Source organism: Eretmochelys imbricata, chromosome 8 (genome assembly GCF_965152235.1).
Source record: "Eretmochelys imbricata isolate rEreImb1 chromosome 8, rEreImb1.hap1, whole genome shotgun sequence".
NCBI lineage: Eukaryota > Metazoa > Chordata > Testudines > Cheloniidae > Eretmochelys > Eretmochelys imbricata.
Genome location: NC_135579.1, coordinates 107,186,158 through 107,209,528, shown reverse-complemented (window position 1 = coordinate 107,209,528; position 23,371 = coordinate 107,186,158). Strand labels below are relative to the sequence as shown.

Genomic DNA, 23,371 nt, shown 5'->3' with positions numbered 1-23,371 from the left:
TAGCTACAGCTAATCAGGAGAAAGATCTTGAAGTCATTGTAAATAGTAATCTGAAGACATCCACGCAGTGCAGTGGCAGTCAAAAAAGCAAAACAGGATGTTGGGAATCATTAAAAAAGGGGATAGAGAATAAGACGGAGAATATCTTATTGCCCTTATATAAATCCATGGTATGCCCACATCTTGAATACTGCATACAGATGTGGTCTCCTCATCTCAAAAAAGATATATTGGCATTAGAAAAGGTTCAGAGAAGGGCAACTAAAATGATTAGGGGTTTGGAACGGGTCCCATATGACGAGAGATTAAAGAGGCTAGGACTTCTCAGCTTGGAAAAGAGGAGACTAAGGGGGGATATGATAGGTCTATAAAATCATGCCTGGTGTGGAGGAAGTGAATAAGGAAAAGTTATTTACTTGTTCCCATAATATAAGAACTACAGGCCACCAAATGAAATTAATGGGCAGCAGGTTTAAAACAAATCAAAGGAAGTTCTTCTTCACACAGTGCACAGTCAACCTGTGGAACTTCTTGCCTGAGGAGGTTGTGAAGGCTAGGGTTATAACAGGGTTTAAAAGAGAACTGGATAAATCAATGGAGGATAGGTCCATTAATGGCTATTAGCCAGGATGGGTAAGGAATGGTGTCCCTAGCCTCTGTTTGTCAGAGGGTGGAGATGGATGGCAGGAGAGAGATCGCTTGATTATTACCTGTTCGGTTCACTCCCTCTGGGGCACCTGGCATTGGCCACTGTTGGCAGACAGGATACTGGGCTGGATGGACCTTTGGTCTGACCCAGTCTGGCCATTCTTTTGTTATGCACACACACAGTGGATTGAAAGGTATTCTGTTGGAGGAGAAAGTATGTGTATTTGTATTGGTATTTACAGAGGCTTGTCGGGGCGGCGTGCTGGGAGAGAAGCTGAGCCCTGATTATGGGGCGGGGCTTTTCTGAGTAGGCATCCTATCAAGGCAGCCACCCAGCCAGGCAGCAGCACAGACAGCTGCAGCGGCACAGGAGCCAGCAAACAGAGCTGTAAACGGGGGAGTTTGAAAGGTGAGTCTGGGGGGAAGACTAAGAGCCAGGCAGAGGAACAGACAAGCTAGAGAAGGGAGTGTGGGGTGGTCTGGTTGTGTTTTCGTGCTCGTTGGGGGCTTGTTTTGCTGTGGGTGGGTGGTTTAGTGTGGTTTGTGTTTCCCAGACTGACCGGACTTAGGTGGTAAGGCAATGACAGACACAGAGGCAGCAGTGGGAGTGACCCAAGCAGTGGAAGACACATTGAAGATGACTGGATGTAGAAGCTGTGGCATGTACATGATCTTGGAGGGGGTACCTGAAAAGAATTCAGTCTGCATGAAGTGCCAGCTGATAGAGCTGATGGAAACGAAGATCATAGAACCATAGAATATCAGGGTTGGAAGGGACCTCAGGAGGTCATCCAGTCCAACTCCCTGCTCAAAGCAGGACCAATCCCCAATTAAATCATCCCAGCCAGGGCTTTGTCAAGCCTGACCTTAAAAACTTCTAAGGAAGGAGATTCTACCACCTCCCTAGGTAACGCATTCCAGTGTTTCACCACCCTCCTAGTGAAAAAGCTTTTCCTAATATCCAACCTAAACCTCCCCCACTGCAACTTGAGACCATTACTCCTTGTCCTGTCCTCTTCTACCACTGAGAATAGTCTAGAACCATCCTCTCTGGAACCACCTCTCAGGTAGTTGAAAGCAGCTATCAAATCCCCCCTCATTCTTCTCTTCTGAAGACTAAACAATCCCAGTTCCCTCAGCCTCTCCTCATAAGTCATGTGTTCCAGAGCCCTAATCATTTTTGTTGCCCTTCGCTGGACTCTCTCCAATTTATCCACATCCTTATTGTAGTGTGGGGCCCAAAACTGGACACAGTACTCCAAATGAGGCCTCACCAGTGTCGACTAGAGGGGAACGATCACGTCCCTCGATCTGCTCGCTATGCCCCTATTTATACATCCCAAAATGCCATGGCCTTCTTGGCAACAAGGGCACACTGCTGACTCATATCCAGCTTCTCGTCCACTGTCACCCCTAGGTCCTTTTCCGCAGAACCGCTGCCTAGCCATTCGGTCCCTAGTCTGTAGCTGTGCATTGGGTTCTTCCGTCTTAAGTGCAGGACCCTGCACTTATCCTTATTGAACCTCATCAGATTTCTTTTGGCCCAATCCTCCAATTTGTCTAGGTCCCTCTGTATCCTATCCCTCCCCTCCAGCGTATCTACCCCTCCTCCCAGTTTAGTATCATCCGCAAATTTGCTGAGAGTGCAATCCACACCATCCTCCAGATCATTTATGAAGATATTGAACAAAACCGGCCCCAGGACCAACCCCTGGGGCACTCCACTTGACACCGGCTGCCAACTAGACATGGAGTCATTGATCACTACCCGTTGAGCCCGACAATCTAGCCAACTTTCTACCCACCTTATAGTGCATTCATCCAGCCCATACTTCCTTAACTTGCTGACAAGAATACTGTGGGAGACCGTGTCAAAAGCTTTGCTAAAGTCAAGAAACAATACATCCACTGCTTTCCCTTCATCCACAGAACCAGTAATCTCATCATAGAAGTCGATTAGATTAGTCAGGCATGACCTTCCCTTGGTGAATCCATGCTGACTGTTCCTGATCACTTTCCTCTCATGTAAGTGCTTCAGGATTGATTCTTTGAGGACCTGCTCCATGATTTTTCCAGGGACTGAGGTGAGGCTGACTGGCCTGTAGTTCCCAGGATCCTCCTTCTTCCCTTTTTTAAAGATTGGCACTACATTAGCCTTTTTCCAGTCATCCGGGACTTCCCCCGTTCGACAGGAGTTTTCAAAGATAATGGCCAATGGCTCTGCAATCACAGCCGCCAATTCCTTTAGCACTCTCGGATGCAACTCGTCCGGCCCCATGGACTTGTGCACGTCCAGCTTTTCTAAATAGTCCCTAACCACCTCTTTCTCCACAGAGGGCTGGCCACAGAGGGCTGTTCCCCATGTTGTGATGCCCAGTGCAGCAGTCTGGGAGCTGACCTTGTTCATGAAGACAGAGGCAAAAAAAGCATTGAGTACATTAGCTTTTTCCACATCCTCTGTCACTAGGTTGCCTCCCTCATTCATTAAGGGGCCCACACTTTCCTTGACTTTCTTCTTGTTGCCAACATACCTGAAGAAACCCTTCTTGTTACTCTTGACATCTCTCGCTAGCTGCAGCTCCAGGTGCGATTTGGCCCTCCTGATTTCATTCCTACATGCCCGAGCAATATTTTTATACTCTTCTCTGGTCATATGTCCAACCTTCCTCTTCTTGTAAGCTTCTTTTTTATGTTTAAGATCCGCTAGGATTTCACTGTTAAGCCAAGCTGGTCACCTGCCATATTTACTATTCTTTCGACACATCGGGATGGTTTGTCCCTGTAACCTCAACAGGGATTCCTTGAAATACAGCCAGCTCTCCTGGACTCCTTTCCCCTTCATGTTAGTCCCCCAGGGGATCCTGGCCATCCGTTCCCTGAGGGAGTCGAAGTCTGCTTTCCTGAAGTCCAGGGTCCGTATCCTGCTGCTTACCTTTCTTCCCTGTGTCAGGATCCTGAACTCAACCAACTCATGGTCACTGCCTCCCAGATTCCCATCCACTTTTGCTTCCCCCACTAATTCTTCCCGGTTTGTGAGCAGCAGGTCAAGAAAAGCTCCCCCCTAGTTGGCTCCTCTAGCACTTGCACCAGGAAATTGTCCCCTACACTTTCCAAAAACTTCCTGGATTGTCTATGCACCGCTGTATTGCTCTCCCAGCAGATATCAGGAAAATTAAAGTCACCCATGAGAACCAGGGCGTGCCAACTAGTAGCTTCTGCGAGCTGCCGGAAGAAAGCCTCATCCACCTCATCCCCCTGGTCCGGTGGTCTATAGCAGAGTCCCACCACTACATCACTCTTGTTGCTCACACTTCTAAACTTAATCCAGAGACACTCAGGTTTTTCTTCAGTTTCGTACCGGAGCTCTGAGCAGTCATATTGCTCCCTTACATACAGTGCTACTCCCCCACCTTTTCTGCCCTGCCTGTCCTTCCTGAACAGTTTATAACCATCCATGACAGTACTCCAGTCATGTGAGTTATCCCACCAAGTCTCTGTTATTCCAATCACGTCATAATTCCTTGACATCACCAGGACCTCCAGTTCTCCCTGCTTGTTTCCAAGGCTTTGTGCATTCGTATATAAGCACTTGAGATAACCTGCTGATTGCCCCTCATACTCAGTATGAGGCAGGAGCCCTCCCCTCACAGACATTCCTGCCTGTGCTTCCTCCCGGTATCCCGCTTTCCCACTTACGTCAGGGCTTTGGTCTCCTTCCCCTGGTGAACCTAGTTTAAAGCCCTCCTCACTGGGTTAGCCAGCCTGCTCACAAAGATGCTCTTCCCTCTCTTCGTAAGGTGGAGCCCGTCTCTGCCCAGCACTCCTCCTTCATGGAACACCATCCCGTGGTCAAAGAATCCAAAGCCTTTTCTCCGACACCACCTGTGTAACCATTCGTTGACTTCCACGATTCGACGGTCCCTACCCAGGCCTTTTCTTTCCACGGGGAGGATGGACGAGAACACCACTTATGCCTCAAACTCCTTTATCCTTCTTCCCAGAGCCACGTAGTCCACAGTGATCCGCTCAAGATCCTAGGATTGGAGATGCAGGTGGAGACTGTGGTTGAGTTTAGAAGGGGGTTTGAGCAGATGATGGGGCAAAGACATGAGGAGGCTGAAGGGAAAAGCTCAGACGAGCAGATGGAAGCAGGACCGAAGTACTCTGAGGGGATACTGCTGGGTGAGGAAAGTGGACCTTGGAAGCATGTGACTAAGAGAACCAGGCAGAGGAAAAGACGGGGCAGTGAAGGAGAAATAGAGCTCAGGAACAGGTTTGCGGAGTTGGAAAATGAAGAAGGAGCACAGCAGGTGGTCACTGAAGGTGAGTGAGCAAGGAAAAAGAGAAGAGCAGATCATCCTATTGGAAGAGGGCAGGAGTCAATGGAGATAACACCATATATGAGTCCTAGGAGGATACTGGATGGGTTAAAGAGGATTGCAAGGGACAATAGGAATCGAGAGGACTTGCAGCCAGACGGAACAGAGGATAGACTGGAGAATCGCACCATCGCCAGGTAAAGGCAGGTCTACGTGATTGGGGACTCATTACTGAGAAGAATAGACAGGCCTGTAACAAGAGCTGATCCAGAGAACAGAAGGGTGTGCTGTCTGCTGGGTGCTAAGATACGGGATGTGGACCTGAGGCTGAAGAGGATCCTAACGGGAGCAGGAAAGAATCCATTGATTATCCTTCATGTGGGAACAAATGATGCGGCTAGCTTCTCGCTGGAACATATCAAGGGAGACTATGCCAGGCTGGGGAAGACGCTAAAGGAAATTGAGGCTTAGGTGATCTTCAGTGGGATTCTGCCTGTTCCTAGAGAAGGGCAACAAAGGTGTGACGAGATTATGATGCTCAGATGGCTCAGGCAGTGGTGCTATAAGGAGCGCTTTGGGATGTATGGCCACTGGGAAGCATTCATGGTCAGAGGACTGTTCTCTCGGGATGGACTTCACCTGAGTAAGGTGGGAAATAGACTTCTAGAATGGAGGATGGCACAACTGATCAAGAGAGCTTTAAACTAGGAATTCGGGGGAGATGGCTGGGAGATGTCCAGGTAATCTCCATGCCAGTTATTCTTTTTGAGAGGGAAGAAAACAAAGTAAGAAAGGATACAGCCGTGGGTAGGAGAATGGACATAAGGTGGAAGGGCAGTGTACATACCAATCTAATAGGTAATATTGGTGGTAGAATGTCTGTGCCCAATCGGGTAAAGAATGTGAGCAAAGCCAAACTGCAAAAATTAAGATGTTTGTACACTAATGCGAGGAGCCTAGGTAACAAAATGGAGGAACTAGAGCTACTGGTGCAGAAAGTGAAATCAGATATTATAGGGATAAGAGAAACATGGTGGAATAGTAGTCATGACTGGAGTACGGGTATTGAAGGGTATGTGCTGTTTAGAAAAGACAGAAATAAAGGCAAAGGTGGTGGAGTAGCATTGTACATCAATGATGAGGTAGACTGAAAAGAAATAAGAAGTGATGGAATGGATAAGACAGAGTCTGTCTGGCAAAAATCACATTGGGGAAGAACGCTGCTAGAGCCTGCCCTGGGATAGTGCTTGGGGTGTGCTATCGACCGCCAGAATCCAATCTGGATATGGATAGAGACCTCTTTAATGTTTTTAAAGAAGTAAATACTGATGGGAATTGTGTGATCATGGGAGACTTTAACTTCCCAGATAGAGACTGGAGGACAAGTGCTAGTAATAATAATAGGGCTCAGATTTTCCTGGATGCAATAGCTGATGGATTCCTTCACCAAGTAGTTGCTGAGCCGACGAGGGGATGCCATTTTAAATTTGGTTTTGGTGAGCAGTGAGGACCTCAAAGAAGAAATGATAGTAGGGGACAACCTTGGTTAGAGCGATCATGAGCTAATTCAGTTCAAACTAAATGGAAGGATAAACAAAAATAGATCTGTGACTAGGGTTTTTGATTTCAAAAAGGCTAACTTTAAAAAATTAAGGAAATTAGTGAGGGAAGTGGATTGGACTGAAAAACTTCTGGATCTAAAGGCGGAGGAGGCTTGGAATTACTTCAAGTCAAAGTTGCAGAAACTATCAGAAGCCTGCATCCCAAGAAAGGGGAAAAAATTCATCGGCAGGAGTTGTAGACCAAGCTGGATGAGCAAGCATCTCAGAGAGGTGATTAAGAAAAGCAGAAAGCCTACAAGGAGTGGAAGATGGGAGGGATTAGCAAGGAAAGCTACCTTACTGAGGTCAGAACATGTAGGGATAAAGTGAGAAAGGCCAAAAGCCATGTAGAGTTGGACCTTGCAAAGGGAATTAAAAGCAATACTAAAAGGTTCTATAGCCATATAAATGAGAAGAAAACAAAGAAAGAATTGGGGACCGCTTAACACTGAGGATGGAGTGGAGGTTAAGGATAATCTAGGCATGGCCCAATATCTAAACAAATACTTTGCCTCAGTCTTTAACGCGGCTAATGAGGAGCTTAGGGATAATGGTAGGACGACAAATGGGAATGAGGACATGGAGGTAGATATTACCACATCCGAGCTAGAAGCCAAACTCGAACAGCTTAATGGGACTAAATTGGGGGGCCCGGATAATTTTCATCCAAGAATATTAAAGGAACTGGCACATGAAATTGCAAGCCTGTTAGCAAGAATTTTTAATCAATCTGTAAACTCAGGGGTTGTACCTGACTGGAGAATTGCTAACATAGTTCCTATTTTTAAGAAAGGTAAAAAAAGCAATCCAGGTAACTACAGGCCTGTTAGTTTGACATCTGTAGCATGCAAGGTCTTGGAAAAAATTTTGAAGGAGAAAGTAGTTAAGGACATTGAGGTCAATGGTAATTGGGACAAAATACAACATGGCTTTACAAAAGGTAGATCGTGTCAAACCAACCTGATCTCCTTCTTTGAGAAGGTAACAGATTTTTTAGACAAAGGGAAACACAGTGGATCTAATTTACCTCAATTTCAGTAAGGCATTTGATACGGTTTCACATGGAGAATTATTAGCTAAATTGGAAAAGATGGGGATCAATATGAAAATTGAAAGGCGGATAAGGAACTGGTTAAAGGGAAGACTACAGCAGGTCACACTGAAAGGTGAACTGTCAGACTGGAAGGAGGTTACTAGTGGAGTTCCTCAGGGATCGGTTTTGGGGCCAATCTTATTTAATCTTTTTATTACTGACCTTGGCACAAAAAGCAGGAATGTGCTAATAAAGTTGTGGATGACACGAAGCTGGGAGGTATTGCCAATACAGAGAAGGATCGGGATATCATACAGGATGGATGACCTTGTAAACTGGAGTAATAGTAATAGGATGAAATTTAATAGTGAAAAGTGCAAGGTCATCCATTTAGGGATTAATAACAAGAATTTCTGTTATAAACTGGGGATGCATTACTTGGAAGTAACAGAGGAGAAGACGGAGCTTGGAGTATTGGTTGATCACAGGATGACTATGAGCCGCCAATGTGATATGGCCGTGATAAAAGCTAATGCGGTCTTGGGATGCATCAGGCAAGGTATTTCCAGTAGAGATAAGGAGGTGTTAGTACTGTTATACAAGGCACTGGTGAGACCTCATCTGGAATACTGTGTGCAGTTCTGGTCTCCCATGTTTAAGAAGGATGAATTCAAACTGGAACAGATTCAGAGAAGGGCTAAGAGGATGATCTGAGGAATGGAAAACCTGTCTTATGAAAGGAGATTCAATGAGCTTGGCTTGTTTAGCCTAACCAAAAGAAGGCTGAGAGGAGATCTGATTGCTCTCTATAAATATATCAGAGGGATAAATACCATGGAGGGAGAAGAATTATTTGAGCTCAGTACCAATGTGGACACAAGAACAAATGGATATAAACTGGCCATCAGGAAGTTTAGACTTGAAATTAGATGAAGGTTTCTAACCATCAGAGGAGTGAATTTCTGGAATAACCTTCCAAGGGAAGCAGTGCGGGCAAAAGACATATCTGGCTTCAAGACAAAGCTTGATAAGTTTATGGAGGATATGATATGATGGGATAGCCTAATTTTGGCAATTAATTGATCTTTTGACTATTAGCGGTAAATATGCGCAGTGGCCTGTGATGGGACGCTGGATGGGGTAGGATCTGAGTTACTACAGAGAGTTCTTTCCTGGGTGTCTGGCTGGTGAATCTTGCCCACATGCTCAGAGTTTAGCTGATCTCCATATTTGGGGTCGGGAAGGAATTTTCCCCCAGGGCAGATTGGCAGAGGCCCTGGGGATTTTTCGCCTTCCTCTGCAGCGTGGGCATGGGTCACTTACTGGAGGATTCTCTACACCTTGAAGTCTTTAAACCATGATTTGAGGACTTCAATAGCTCAGACATAAGTTAGGGGTTTGTTACAGGAGTTGGTGGGTGAGATTCTGTGGCCTGCGTTGTGCAGGAGGTCAGACTAGACGATCATAATAGTCCCTTCTGACCTTAAAGTCTATGATTCTATGAAAGTGAACTGAGCAGGCTTCTTGTTCTTATGTAGCGTCCTAATTGGCTCTTCAGAATGGGAGTTACTGACTGAGCCCAAAGTTATATTAATGTTACTTTCACTGGCATCATGTTTAGATAACTTGTATGAGTTTTACATTGCTCAGAACATTGACTTGCTTCTTGAATTTCTCATGTTTATAGTGTACTTGCTCTTGAATGAATTGCAAGCTGGATGGTTCAAGGTTCAAACTGTTTTTCTTCTCCAGATCATGTAGAAGAGCAAATTTCGTATGAAGATGGGATTGTTGGTGTTTATGCGTAACCTGCTGCTAGCCCTTTGTCTCTTTCTGGTACTTGGATTTCTTTATTACTCTGCATGGAAGCTGCACCTTCTCAGATGGGAGGACACAAGTAAGTATAGGAACTCTTGCTGGTCCCTCTTTAAATGCTTATGAAGTAGTTGTTACATGGTGATGTGGTTTTGGTTTTGTGTGTTTCAAGTTTGACGGTAGTAGAGTGATGGGAATAAATCCAATCAATTGCTGGAGCTTCAGCATGCTGTAGGGGTTGAATTTGTAACTATTTACAGATCCTCTTCATGGCTTTGGATTAGCAATGGGTACAAGAACAAAGTTCATGCATCTAATATACCAATTATAGGCTTGTAATTTTTAGGTTTTATTATTTTTTTGTGGAATGGGATCCTTAATTATATTGTCCAAACTAATTGACCTTTGGAAATTATTTGTATCTGTTCTGGGATGAGGTTTTGTTCACTGTGTATTTTTTGATCCTTTCTGCTTGTGGCAAACAGGTAAAGCAAGGTGGTCTCTCTCTCCAGGGGCTTTTGAATTTCTTCAGCGGGCTTCTCTTTCCATCTCTGGATTTTTTACATTCTCTATCCAGCATCTCCTTATTTCTTCCTTACATCAATCCTCATTTTCCCTTTCTCTATTACCTTCAGTACTTGTCAGTTATCTGTCATCTTGAAGGATGTCTCCTCCATCCAATTGAAAAAAGCTTGTCCTTATTTTTAAGTTATGAAAGCAGTTACTCAAATACATGCTGATTATGTAATGTTCCTTTGCTTATAACTTTGGTCTGCAACTGTTTTTTTCACTACATTATTTCTGTAGTACAGGGTACTCCTCACTTCCACCTCTATTGGTTTCTTATTGCATCTTGTCTAATGTCTGAGTTAGTGAGCTATAAGTACCCGGCTCCCCCTTACAACATCATTCAGACAGGAAGGAATGCTGTTATGGAGTTTGTTTTTAACTTGTCTGGTATTCGAGTAGGTTAGAAGATACTTTAGATTGTAAAAAGAAAAGGAGTACTGTAGCTCATGAAAGCTTATGTTCAAATAAATTTGTTAGTCTCTAAGGTGCCACAAGTCCTCCTTTTCTTTTTGCGGATACCGACTAACACGGCTGCTTCTCTGAAATCTGTCTTTAGATTGTAAGACCTTCTGGGCAGGAATTGTCTTTGTGTGTGTGTTCAGTAACCAGCACAATAGTGCTTCAGTCCTGATTGGGGCCTTTGGGTGCTACTACAATATAAATATTAATAGCTACTGCTATTAATATCCTGGGGGAAGTGCTTTCATTCTGAATGAAAGGAACAAGCTAAGTGAGGTTTTGAAATGAATGCAGTGTGCCTGTCAGTCTGTTGAGAATGCTGTGTATCTTCATTCTCTCTTCTCTTCTCTTCTCTTCTCTTCTCTTCTCTCTTCTCTTCTCTTCTCTTTTCTCTTCTCTTCTCTTCTCTTCTCTTCTCTTCTCTTCTCTTCTCTTCTCTTCTCTTCTCTTCTCTTCTCTTCTCTTCTCTTCTCTTCTCTTCTCTTCTCTTCTCTTCTCTTCTCTTCTCTTCTCTTCTCTTCTCTTCTCTTCTCTTCTCTTCTCTTCTCTTCTCTTCTCTTCTCTTCTCAACAGCATCAAAAAGTGTTGAGGCTTTCCAGAGCCTGTTGAAAGACATGGTTCCTACCCAAACAGATCACAATCTGATTTTAATTTACGTATGCTATCTGTGCTTTGTACTGTACATGGTGCATGGCAAGATGTTAGTATAGGCTCTGAATTTCCTTGTTTTTTTTTTTTGTATGTTTTTATCTTTTTTGTTCATTTAGCTTTGTGTGTAGTATGCTAAAATGACTGATGATTTTAATTCCAACATGATTCTTCATGTGGTAATGACAAATGCAAACTTCTTGTTCACCCTTTTAAGTCAGTACACGTGACATCCCAGATCTCCAGGAATTTAACATGTGAATGCATGATACTGTTGGTTGCTACAGGACACAGCCTAGCAGAATAGCTTCTAAAAGGCCTGCTTTCTGAGCAGGTTTCATATCCCTATAATGCCCAGACACAATGAGATGACTTCAGGATGAAGTAGCAGCTGTACAAATACACGACAAAGGATCCTATTTAAGATGCAGCTTACTGATCTCACAGACTGATAACTCTTTTTCTGTTGTTATCTGTTAGTACATAAGATGTTACCAGGAACATTACAGTTTGTTTTATTGATCCAAAGGAGCACTTACAGTTACTGGTGTAAAACTGCAAGCTTTCCTAAGTCCAGGCAAGCCGCAGGTTCCCTTTAGATTCTAAGTGTGTGTGTATGGTGCATGTAGTTGATTCCCGCCCCGCCCCCAGTACTCACGCAACTTCTTCTTTCAGAGAGGAAGTTAACTTACATTAACCCCCACCCCACCCTGGCCCCAAACCCTAGGGGGACTGCATACAAAAACCTGTTAAAAGGAAGTTAAGGTTGTAAAGTCTTAAGAAACTTAAGAAATACCAAAAGTAGGGTTGCCCAGGCATTCAGTATTCTATTTTCCTTATTATTCAGTGTGTACCCTTACCGTGTAATTAATGGCTATACAGCATACGCATGAGAGAGCAGAATTAAGGTTGGCATTTACTGACTTAAGTACTTGACTTGACACCCTAAATATACTGTTTCTTTATGTAATTCTATATACTCTTTCTCCACCGTCTATAACCAATGGTTTTGTCCTGACTGAATGACTCTTCAGCTTTTGTGGTGTGGTGTTCATCTCCCTTGCCATTCTGCTCCAGTCTTTGTACTACCAGCAGCAGGAAATTTTCTGTAATCCTGATGACTGACGCATCTGTGCTGTCTTCAGAGATCATGATTCTAGTGAGTTTAACTCTTACGTTGTGCTTGGCATAGAGTGGTATGGTGTACAGTGAAAGGTGTAGGCCCTGAAAGTGGCCTACTTCATAAACCTTTGCATGCACTTTGGTCTCTTTTCGGTGCATTAGAGTATGCTCGTGCACCAGACTGTTAGATGAGTGTGAATGGTGGCACAATGGTGACACTGTAAGGAATCTAGCCATACTAGGCTTTAACCTTTGGATATCTAAGCAGTTGCTGTACCATTTGAACTAAAGAAGAATGCATGGCCAAAAAGCTTCCTTAACAGACAGTTAAGGTTCCATCGAGTTTAAGGCCAGAAGGGACCATAAGATCATCGAGTCTGAAGCCTGCTGTGAATTCTGGGCTGTTCATCCCGATATCCTTATATTGGGCTCAATGACTTTAGCTAGACTAAAGTGTTTCGGTCCTCAGGAGACTAAACACTGAGTGCCATAGGCAAAGAATAGGAGAGATGTCACCAATGCCTGAAGTCCCTGCCACGTCAAGGAATTGATTAGGTGAAATATGTCTAGATGATTCTAGCAGGGGATCCATGCTGTAGCGCAATGGTTTTCAAACTTTTTTTCTGGGGACCCAGTTGAAGAAAATTGTTGATGCCCGCGACCCAGTGGAGCTGAGGGGTTTGGGATGTTGGAGGGGCTGCAGGGTGAGGGCCAGGAATAAGGGGTTCAGGGCTGGGGCAGGGGGTTGGGATGCAGGAGGGGGTCAGGGCTCTGGGCTTGCGGTACAGGCTCTGAGGTGGGGCCAGGGATGAGGTGTTTGGGGTGCAGGAAGGGGTTCCAGGTTTGGGGGGGGGCTCAGGGCTGGGACAGGGGGTTGGGGCACAGGCTTACCTTCAGCAGCTCCCGGTCAGCAGCGTAGCCGGGTGCAGAGGCAGGCTTCCCGCGTGTCCTTGCACCGTGGACTGTGCTGCGCCCTGGAAGCTGCCAGCAGCAAGTCCGGCTCTTAAGTGGAGGCGCGCAAGCTGCTCTGCGTGGCTTTTGCCCGCAGGCACCGCCCTCCCCACAGCTACCATTGGCCAGGAATTGGCCAATGGGGGGGTGGGGGCAGTGCGCGGAGGCCCGTGGCCCCCTGCCTAGAAGTTGGACCCGCTGCTGGCTGCTTCCAGGGCACAGCGTGGTGTTGGAACAAGTGGGCAGTAGCCTGCCTTAGCTGGGCAGCACCGTCAACGGGACTTTTAACATCCCAGTTGGCAGTGCTGGCCAGAGCCACTAGGGTCCCTGGGTGCTGAGCAAAGCAACCCAGTGCCTTACATGCTGCGACCCAATACTTTGAAAAGCACTGCTGTAGAGGAAGGTGATAGTGAGAGTCCTCCCGAGGTCCCTGCCAGTCTGATCTGGGGGAGGGTGGGGTAGAATTCCTTCCCACGACAAAATCTGGTGATCACTTGGACCCTGAGCCTGCCTGGCTGGTGCATCTAAGAAATAGGATTATCTGTACCAACTCAAAAAGAAAAGGAGTACTTGTGGCACCTTAGAGACTAACAAATTTATTTGAGCATAAGCTTTCGTGAGTTACAGCTCACTTGATCGGATGCATTCAGTACCAACTCAGAGCACTAGTCCATTCCATTCCATGTCCCATTACCAGCTCTGGCTAATCTCTGATCCTTTAGAGAAAGGCGGGAATATATCAGGCCAATTGTCCATGGGGGTGGGTGGGAATATCTTTCCTGACCCCTGTAGCATCTGTCTGAAGCATGAGATTTGATCACAGTTATTGTCTTAATGCAGAGCTACAAGTGTTATGAATATGTTCAGCGCAATGCATAACTTCCTGTTCTCCCCATGGCCTGTGAAGGAAGGGAATGAACAGCGTGATTCACCATCAAGACCAACCAGCCTAAACTTCTCTGTGTCTCTTTTACACATACACACACACTTACACACACACGAATTTATCCCAGAAGCTGAATTCAAGTATGCTTTTAGAAAGATATCTAATTACCTCTAATGACTCCAAGCGGTGTCAAAACTACCACCTTCCCTGGTAAGCTGTTCTAATGTTGAATTTTGTTTACTGCTAAGAGATTGCATCTTGTTTCAAGGTTGAGTTTGTCTAGCTTCAAAATCCAATGGCTGGAAGCTGTTATGCTTTTGTCAGCAAGGTTGAAAACTCCCACGCTATCAGATATCCTTTTCCATGTGTAAGTACCTCTACACAGAGATTAGGTCACCCCTGAACCTTCTCTGTGATAAGTTTAGTTCCTTAAGCCTCACAGTGTAAGGTTTGTTTTTCATCCACTGGATCATGTTTTGGGATCCTCTTTCAAAATCTTGCTAATATTTTCGCATCCTTTTTCAAGTGAACTGGACACAGTACTCTAGCATTGATCTTATCAATAAGAAGTACAGAGGCAAGATCTCTTCCCTACTTCTACTTTATATCCCCTTCTTATACATCCAAGGATCACATTAGCCCTTTTTGCCACAGCATTGCAGTGAGTGCTCATGTTAGGGGTCATTGTAGGTAATCACCTCAAATCCCTTCTCCGAGTCACAGCTTTGCCAGCCAGTCTCCCATCTGGATAGATACAGATTGCATTCTTTGTTTCCAGATGTATTACTTTGTTAAAACATGTTTTGTTGGATTGTAATGGTCTACAAAGGTGAATCGCATCACTCTATCAGTAACCCATCTATCCTTGTTATTTAATGCCCCCCAATCTTTGTCATCTGCAAATATTACCAGCACAGATTTCATTTAATTATCTAGATTGTTAATTTAAAAAAAAACAACTGAATAGTGCTGGACCAAGCACTTATCCCTGCTAGATATGCCCTGCTCCTTGATGTTTTCCCAATTAGCACCAATATTTTGAGATCTGTAACTGAGCCAGTTTTAATCCATCTAATGTGTAAGCCCTGTTAGTTCCATATAATGCAAATTTTTAAATCAAAATGTCATGTGGAACGAAGTCAAATGCCTGGGAGAAATCCAAGTATACTGTATCAGCATAGTTGCCTTTTATCAGCTAGACCTCCAACGAACCAAAACAAACCAACAACCACCCAGGATCATTGGGCAAAATCTGCCTTCTGACTGGCATTAATTATATTTATAACCTCTAATACTTTGAAAGTCCTGAGTTAACCATTCCATTATCTTACCCAGGATTGATATCAAGCTAACTGGTCTATAGTTTCCTGGGTCATCCCTTTTGTGTGCGCTCTCCCTCTCTCTCTCCTTCTTTTTTTATTTTTTAAATGCATATTAACACTAAAGGGTCGGCAGCCCTCCAGTCCTTTGCAGTTTTGCCAGATATCCAAGGTTTTTGTTAAAAATTAACCTTAGTGATTCATAGAATCATAGAATATCAGGGTTGGAAGGGACCTCAGGAGGTCATCTAGTCCAACCCCCTGCACAAAGCAGGACTGATCCCCGACTAAATCATCCCAGCCAGGGCTTTGTCAAGCCTGATTCAGAGAGCTCCTCAGCTTGTTCTTGGAAGACTCTTGGGTGTAAGTTATCTGGCCTGTGGAATTGAAAGTGTTTTATCTGGCCTGTGGAATTGAAAGTGTTTAATCTGGCCTGTGGAATTGAAAGTGTTTAATCTGGCCTGTGGAATTGAAAGTGTTTAGCAGATTTTGCATCATATCCTCCTTTGTTACATATGGTAAACTTTTTGTTCCATCCGCAATACCATATGGGATGGACATATCCTTCTGGTTTGTTTCAAATATAGACCAGTAATATCTATTGAGTACTTCAGCCTCTTCTATATAACTATTTACAATTTTACAGTCTGCATCTAGGAATGGACCTGACACAGGGTTTTTCTTGTTCCTAATAATTGTTAAAAATTTCTTCTGACTATCTTTAACCCTGTTGGACATTAATATTTCATTAAGGGGATCCTTTAGCTTCCCTTAAGTCAACTACATTTTTAATTTGTAACTTATATTCACTGCAATGTACTTCCTCTCTCTTCCATTCTTATTTATTTTATTACTGCTTTTACGTCAACTTTTAACCAGAATGGCTTCTTGTCCAGTGTAAATTTTTTTCATGTCAGTGGAATCATGGCTGTTTAGGTATCTGGTAGGATGTCCTTAAACAGTTCCCAGTTTTCATTAACACTTCCCACTTTAAATTTAATGTTCTCAATTATGCTGACAGTTGTTTTAAACTTGGAAAACTGGCTCTTTTAGAGTTCCAAATATATATATTATTGGTCAGTGCTGTGTTCTCTTTGCACAAAGTAAATGTACCCTGATTGCGATCACTGGTGCCTAGGTAATTGCTTAGGTCAGCAAGTAATTCTTCCTTGTTTGTCAGAATGAGCTCCAATATTGATTTATGTTGGGCCTAATTGGGGGTGGGGTGAGGAGGGACTCTGTACATACTTTCTGTAGCATATTTGTGAAATGGCCCATTTATCTCAATGGGGTGTTGTCAGCTGAATGAGGACACCCTATAGAGATATTACATGTATTGAACATGCCTGTTCTTGTTTGCCTTCACAGACTCAGTCTGTCATGCCTAGTGAACCTGGCAGGAATTCAGTGAGCATCTCCCAGCACAGAATTGATCCACCTCTTCTTGTGTAATTTTTTCCATGGCACCAAGTCCCTCTCGTATCAGCCCAGTGACAAACTACCATACTAGGCTTTATATCATGGGCACAATAATGCCCCTAGCCTGTCCCAGGATGGGGTTTGGCACTGGAAAATTACTGGTGGACTGCTGAAATTCCTCAAACTGGCACTCACCCTTCTCTTCCAAAAGATAAATCTGCAATAACTTGAAATATTTTGTTTTCTAAACTGGTTCTTGATAGTGTTTAGTATTTGAGCTTAGGGGCAGTCCAAGGACAAATGGTTCCAAATATTTGAGAATTAAAAGCAGGTGATTTTGAGGTGCTGTAACGTGGGAGCTCCTTAACCAAATGACCAAAGACTTGCACTGTCAACATATACTCCAGCCCCTTAACTGTTACATGTTTCAGAGTAACAGCCGTGTTAGTCTGTATCCTTAAAAAGAAAAGGAGTACTTGTGGCACCTTAGAGACTAACAAATTTATTTGAGCATAAGCTTTCGTGAGCTACAGCTCACGTCATCGGATGCATACTGTGGAAAATACAGTGGGGAGATTTATAGCAGTTTTCAAGAGACCTATGCATGTAGACTTTAGAGCTGATTTTTTTTCAAGGTGCTCTCACAAAGTTGCTCAGCTGTCAACATGGAAATTACTATCGCTCCTCCATAATGCCAACCAGTGTCCCCTCTAAGTTTTTCCATCCAGGTGCAGAATGAATTTTGTTATGGGTAGCACCAATATCGAGGTAATATGTGGATGTGTGCCATCCCCTCCATGCTTTCATGGCAGCCCTTATCCCACTAAGAGCTCACAATGTCCTACTGCTAGTACCATCTTAGGGATGGTCTGTCTTCAGGTGACGTCTGCAATACCTATCTGTTCATTCCTACAAGCCTCCTTCCACAAGGATCAGTACATGCTTAGCAAACTATACATATAAATGCACCACTGAAATGCAGCCACCTCTGAGGAGGAAAGTCAGCAGCCAGCTAGGCCAACAGCACAGAGAGCACTATGCAGTAGTTTGAAAAGAGAAGGGGAATTTTGGTGAGGAAGAATCTTTTCCTCTTATGCAAAATGCTTGAAATATTCAGTGTTCAGACTGGGTTTCATCTGTAAAGGTCCCATATGAATATAAAATATAATACCACAATTTAGAAATCAAAGTAAATGTTTCTTTTTAAATCAGGACACGAAGGCTCAAAATAATTTTTAAAAAACACTCACATTCCCCTTACTACCATCCTCTTGTATTAACAATACAAAGCACTTTAAAAAGTTCTATAAACTATTCAACCTTCATGTTGTTTATATTTTTACACTGGATCAGCTTGGACAGTTAAAGTAGCACAGTCAAGTTCACCTTCAGATTCTCATACACAGATAAAATGTTCCAATGTCTCAGTTATTACAGTGAAACACACACAGCTCTGTAAATTTACATAGCACTTTACAAACACATGGACTCAGGCAAAATTTCACTTGACGTGAAGTTCTCCCACTTCTTTCCATGAGGCCACTCTCATGAGTAACGGCTACATGAGTAATACTTTACAGGATCAAGCCCCTAGATAAACCATATGTCCTCCTTCCCACAAAAAGCTTTGCAAACACTACAAGGGGAGGTTTAAATCCATAACAGGGAATTGTTGTCACTAGAAATCAGACAAAAACAGTCACAAAAACATTTCCATTAGTCCTAGTTTTGGTAAAACACAAACCAAAAAGCCAATATTTAGTGTTTTTCATTTATAAATATTGGTGTTTTAGAGAGGAAGGCCGATATCATTATTCCCACCTTGAAAATGGGGAAACTGAGGCACAGTGTGGGTTGAGTTGGGGTACAGAATAAACATCCCAACCTGTGGCCAGAACAGATACATACCTTCTTTGCAGTTGCTGTACCAGACACTGTGATTCCTGCACACTGGTCTGGTAACATTCCTTGCCATGTCCACTGGATACATGTAACCATGGACTTTTTCCATTCCTTGGCCCATTCCTTAAGCCCCTTTCTGTAGTGGCCTAGGCATAGCTAGTGTGGAACCCAGTTCTGTCACATTCAGGAGGTAGTGTCCTCTGTGCGTTCACTGAACAGTTACCCATTCACATGTAGTGTAACCATGACAGTTCTGCTGCACTCGGGGACTTTGTGTGGCAACCTATGTTCCTGGGTGAATTTCAACAAATCTGTGCAAAGCTGACATTCACCCTAATGAGCGTTGCATACGGCAACAAATGGACCCCTTAGTTTTCCCAAGGGGAGCTCAACCAAAATATACTTGTTTATCATCAGAATTTGTCTTAACTTTATTTGTTTTACCTAGAGACTGTTCCTTTGCAATCTGTAATTGGGAAAGGCTCACTCCTTCAGGCTGATACTTAAAACTTTCATGGAATGCTTGACACATGCTCTTACTTCTGAATTCAGAGCACAGTTCAAATTGAGGGACAATGTTATATTGTTCCAGTGACTAACCTCAATGCAAGTAGGTTTCTGCCAGCTGATCCAAGTAACTGGTCTCTCATGCAATGGTAAGCCAGGGACAATGAAGTACTAATTTTGCCATTTTTTAAAAGCATGAGAAAAAATAATGTAGATGTAGAGTAATGGAGAAAAAAATTAAATGTTAGGTAATGGCCAAGAATGAGGTTTATAAGACCTTTACATGAAGTTAAAACTTATCAACTGGTGTGGAGCTTGCTAGAAGCATCTCTCTGGCAGACTACTGACTGTTTTATCGAGGCATTATCTCCTGGCTATTCAGATGGTGACAAAACACATTCTGGTGATCAAGATACTATGTTGACCGGGGAGAGAGGCATCTCTCCGGTCCCTGCCGCTGGCTCTTTGGCTCTAGATTGACAGCTGCCTTTGCAGTGGATGTTGGTGCTACTTCTTTGGCAGTGCCAACAGGTGGCTCTTCTGTTGAAAGCGTTTTGTTGCACACTCCAGGGCCCTCTTTCAGGAAGAGGGCTAAGGAAAGAAAACTGGTAGAAAAGTAGGTCAAATATGTAAACATCATTGTTGGTTGACAAATTTAAGAAAGCTACTTGCCAGCATGCGGGTTACACCCTGAAGGCGTGTCTACACTTAAAACGCCGTCAAACTTCAGTGAAGACACTACTACGCTGATGGGAGACCTTCTACCGTCAGCATAGTGAATCCACTTCTGCTAGAGATGGTAGCTATGTTGACAGGAGAAGCTGTCTACACTGTCTATGTAGTGCTGTATACAGTGGGGGTTAGGTTGGTGTAACTGCATTGCTCAGGGGTGTGGATTTTTCATGCTCCTGAGCAGTATTGTTATACCGATGTAAGTTTGTAGTGTAGACCTGGTCTGAGTGTCTGTGTATAGCTACAGCCGTGGTCCAGCAGCTCTGACCCCAGCAGCCTCTCAGTACACATCCGTCATGCTCTGGCTTCCACCGGCTTTGGTTATCACTTGCAGGGTGATCCTAACACACTCCTAGTCCTGGATTTCCCCCCCCAAAACATATGTTTATCACGGGACAGTGCAGACATATTAGATCCGTTGCCCATCTGAGGAGATCAAGATACAACAGTTTGCCACTTTAAATGGAGTTACTGCCACAGTTTACTACATTGGATTAGTTTTGATTAGAGGATAAAACAAGTTTATTTAACTACAAAGAGAGAGGTTTTAAGTGAATACAAGTACTAAGACATTAAAGTCAGAAATGGTTACAAGAAAAGTAAAGTTAAAATGCTATTCCTGAACAAACTAGCCTTGGTTCAAGGTGAAATTCTTACCGCATATTTCCAGTAGCATTGCTGACCCAGTTTCAGGTCAAGGTCTGCTTTCAAGTCCAATGACTGGCTTCTTTTGTCCTCTGAGATGAAAGAGAGAGCTGGATAAGGAGAGAGAACTTGGAGTGGTTTTTTTCCCTCACTTTTATAGTTGTCACCTTTTGAAGTGCATTTTCTAGAGGGAGACCCCTGCATTTTCCAACTCAGAGAAAAGAGGCTTGGAGTCTTGTGGGAAAGAGGTTTCATGCCATTGTTTGCTAAGATGCAGAATCTGTTTGTTCCTGTCCCCCTTCCTTACCAAAGAATGGCTACTTGATAGGTGATGGCCCATCAGCTTTGATGGCACCAAGCTAGAGGCATCAACTTGTCCTTTGTCTTTTGAGAAACAGATTTACCCATTCCTCAGACTGGTCTGGTGTAAACACATTACTCATGATTTCCGCTTATGTTCATACCTTTACGTGTAATGTTGCTACATGCATTTCATCATGATATTGTTGACCAGCAACAACATCATGATTAGTTTTTAAATGATGCTTTACAAGGCATTTTCTGTGCAAAGATTATTACAGTAGCTTGTTGGGTGTGAATCCAGGGGTTCATTCCAGCACAACCTCCTGGGTCAGAATTTTTGAGTTGGTTTGCTCTCTTGAGTTATTACAACATCCTTGGAAGAAGGACAGTATGATCCTACAAGTTATTTCTCCATTTTATTTTCTTTCAGTTGTGTAATATTTCTATCAATATATCAAGTATAAAAAAAACCCTATCTGTGCTTTTGATATTCTTGTCAAAACTTAAATAGTCAAAACAGTAATACTGTGGTGTTGGACTCCAAAAACTTGTAGCTGGCTTTTGAAACCATCCCTTAGAGATATCTACTGATGTTGGCTTCATATTGAAATCAACAAGTGAATTCTTACGCTTTGCTTCATGTTCCTGTGAGTTCCTTTTCCAGTGCTGTTTCTGCAAGAACAGTCAAAGGGATGAAAATAAGGGAAATAGACTCTGTTATAAGACAATTTTAAACATTCTGACATCGTTTTTCATGGGGACAGAAGTAAGACTTTTAAGCAAACTGTTGAAACTGGCTCAACTTCTGGTTGCAGGTTCTGGTTCTGGTTCTGCTTCATTTCCCTAGAAATCCACATCCCTTTGAGATTATCTCAAATAATGCTAAACTGTTGAAAAGGGAATTAAAAAAACCTTTATCTTACACTATCTACTGATTTTTTTCCCCTCCTCCAACATAAAAATTGCATTTCTGCCAACTTTGCATTCTTGCATTAAAATCTATCTTAATCTTTTTAAAAACGAACATTTTAAGTAAACTGATTTTGTGCATGCTTCAAGATGTACATACTGTATCCCACCCTCTTTAAATGGCTGAAAGCTTTGCAATGTACCCGATTTGCGTGTAGGTCTGGTATAACTGTACATCTTGTGTTACTGTTTGCTGTATATGTTCTATATTAAGTGACAGAAGTATTACATGTACTGGCATCTGTTTCCTCAAATACTCTTCAGTAGATGCCCCCCAAAACCCCCACAACTGAGGAAGATGGTCAATTGGTTAAAAAGTTACTTGATTTAGAAAGGAATTGAAGGCAGCTAAAACGGTGTGTGCATGCTCACGTGCACTCACGCACATGGGAGAAAGGTGATCTTGGTAGTAATGAATATAAATCAGACACTAGGAATTGTAGAAAATCATAACGGAAGCAAAGGAACACAAGGAGAAATCTATGGCTAATAGAGAGAAGGACAATAAGAAGGAATTAAAAATATATATGGGAAACAGAAAGTATCCTAACAATGGTATTGGTCCATTACTAGATGGAAATGGTAGAGTTATCAATAATTATGCAGAAAAGGTAGAATTGTTCCCTAAATATTTGTTTTGTGTTTGGGAAAAGACAGAGGATGTAGTCCTATCATATGATAACACTCTTTCTAGTCCTCTGGTATCTCAGGAGGATATTCAACAACAACTACCAAAATTAGATGTATTTAAATCAGTAGGTCAAGATAACTTGCATTGAAAAGTTTTAAAAGAAATGGCTGAGGAGCTTCCTGGACCACTAATGTTGATTTTCAATAAGTCTTGGAGCACCAGGGAAGTTCCAGAAGACTGGAAGAAAGCTAATGTTGGGCTAATATTTAAAAAGGGTAAACAGGATGATCTGAGTAAATTATAGGCCTTTGGTCTGACATGGATCCTGGGAAAGATAATAAAGTGACTGATATGGGACTCGAGTAATAAAGAATTAAAGGAGGGTAATGTAATTAATGCGGATCATGGGTTTATGAACTATAGGTCCTATCGGACTAATTTAATATCTTTATTTGATGAGATTACAAGTTTGATGGAGAAACGGGGTAATGTTGATGTAATCTACTTAGATGTCTGTAAGGTGTTTGACTTGCTACCACACAACTTTTTGATTAAAAAAAAAAAAAGAAAAAAAACCCTAGAAAGATCTATAATTACCATGGCACACATTAAATGGATTAAAATCTGACTGATAGGTCTCAAAATGTTAATTATAAGTGGAGATGCATACACAGGGGACTCTCAAGTAGGAGTAGAGAGGTTATTTTACCTCAGAATTTGGCAGTGATGTGAATGCTGCTGGAATACTATGTCCAGGTCTGATGACTACAATTCAAGAAGGATGTTGATGAGTTGGAGAGGGTTCAGAAAAGAGCCACAAAATGATTAAAAAATTAGAAAATGTGGCTTAGATTCAAGGAGCTCAATCTATTTAGCTTAGCAGAGAATGTTA

General features: G+C 42.9%; 1 protein-coding gene across 1 annotated transcript in view; it reads left to right on the top strand.

Moving 5' to 3' along the window:
* The window catches only part of ST3GAL3 (ST3 beta-galactoside alpha-2,3-sialyltransferase 3), a 355,813-nt gene that overhangs the window by 10,718 nt on the left and 321,724 nt on the right, over window positions 1–23,371 (top strand). The window contains exon 2 of the mRNA XM_077823827.1: window positions 9,354–9,498. Within this exon, the coding sequence (XP_077679953.1) occupies window positions 9,378–9,498 (121 nt within the window). The 5' untranslated portion in view covers window positions 9,354–9,377. The remainder of the gene's footprint in view (window positions 1–9,353; window positions 9,499–23,371) is intronic.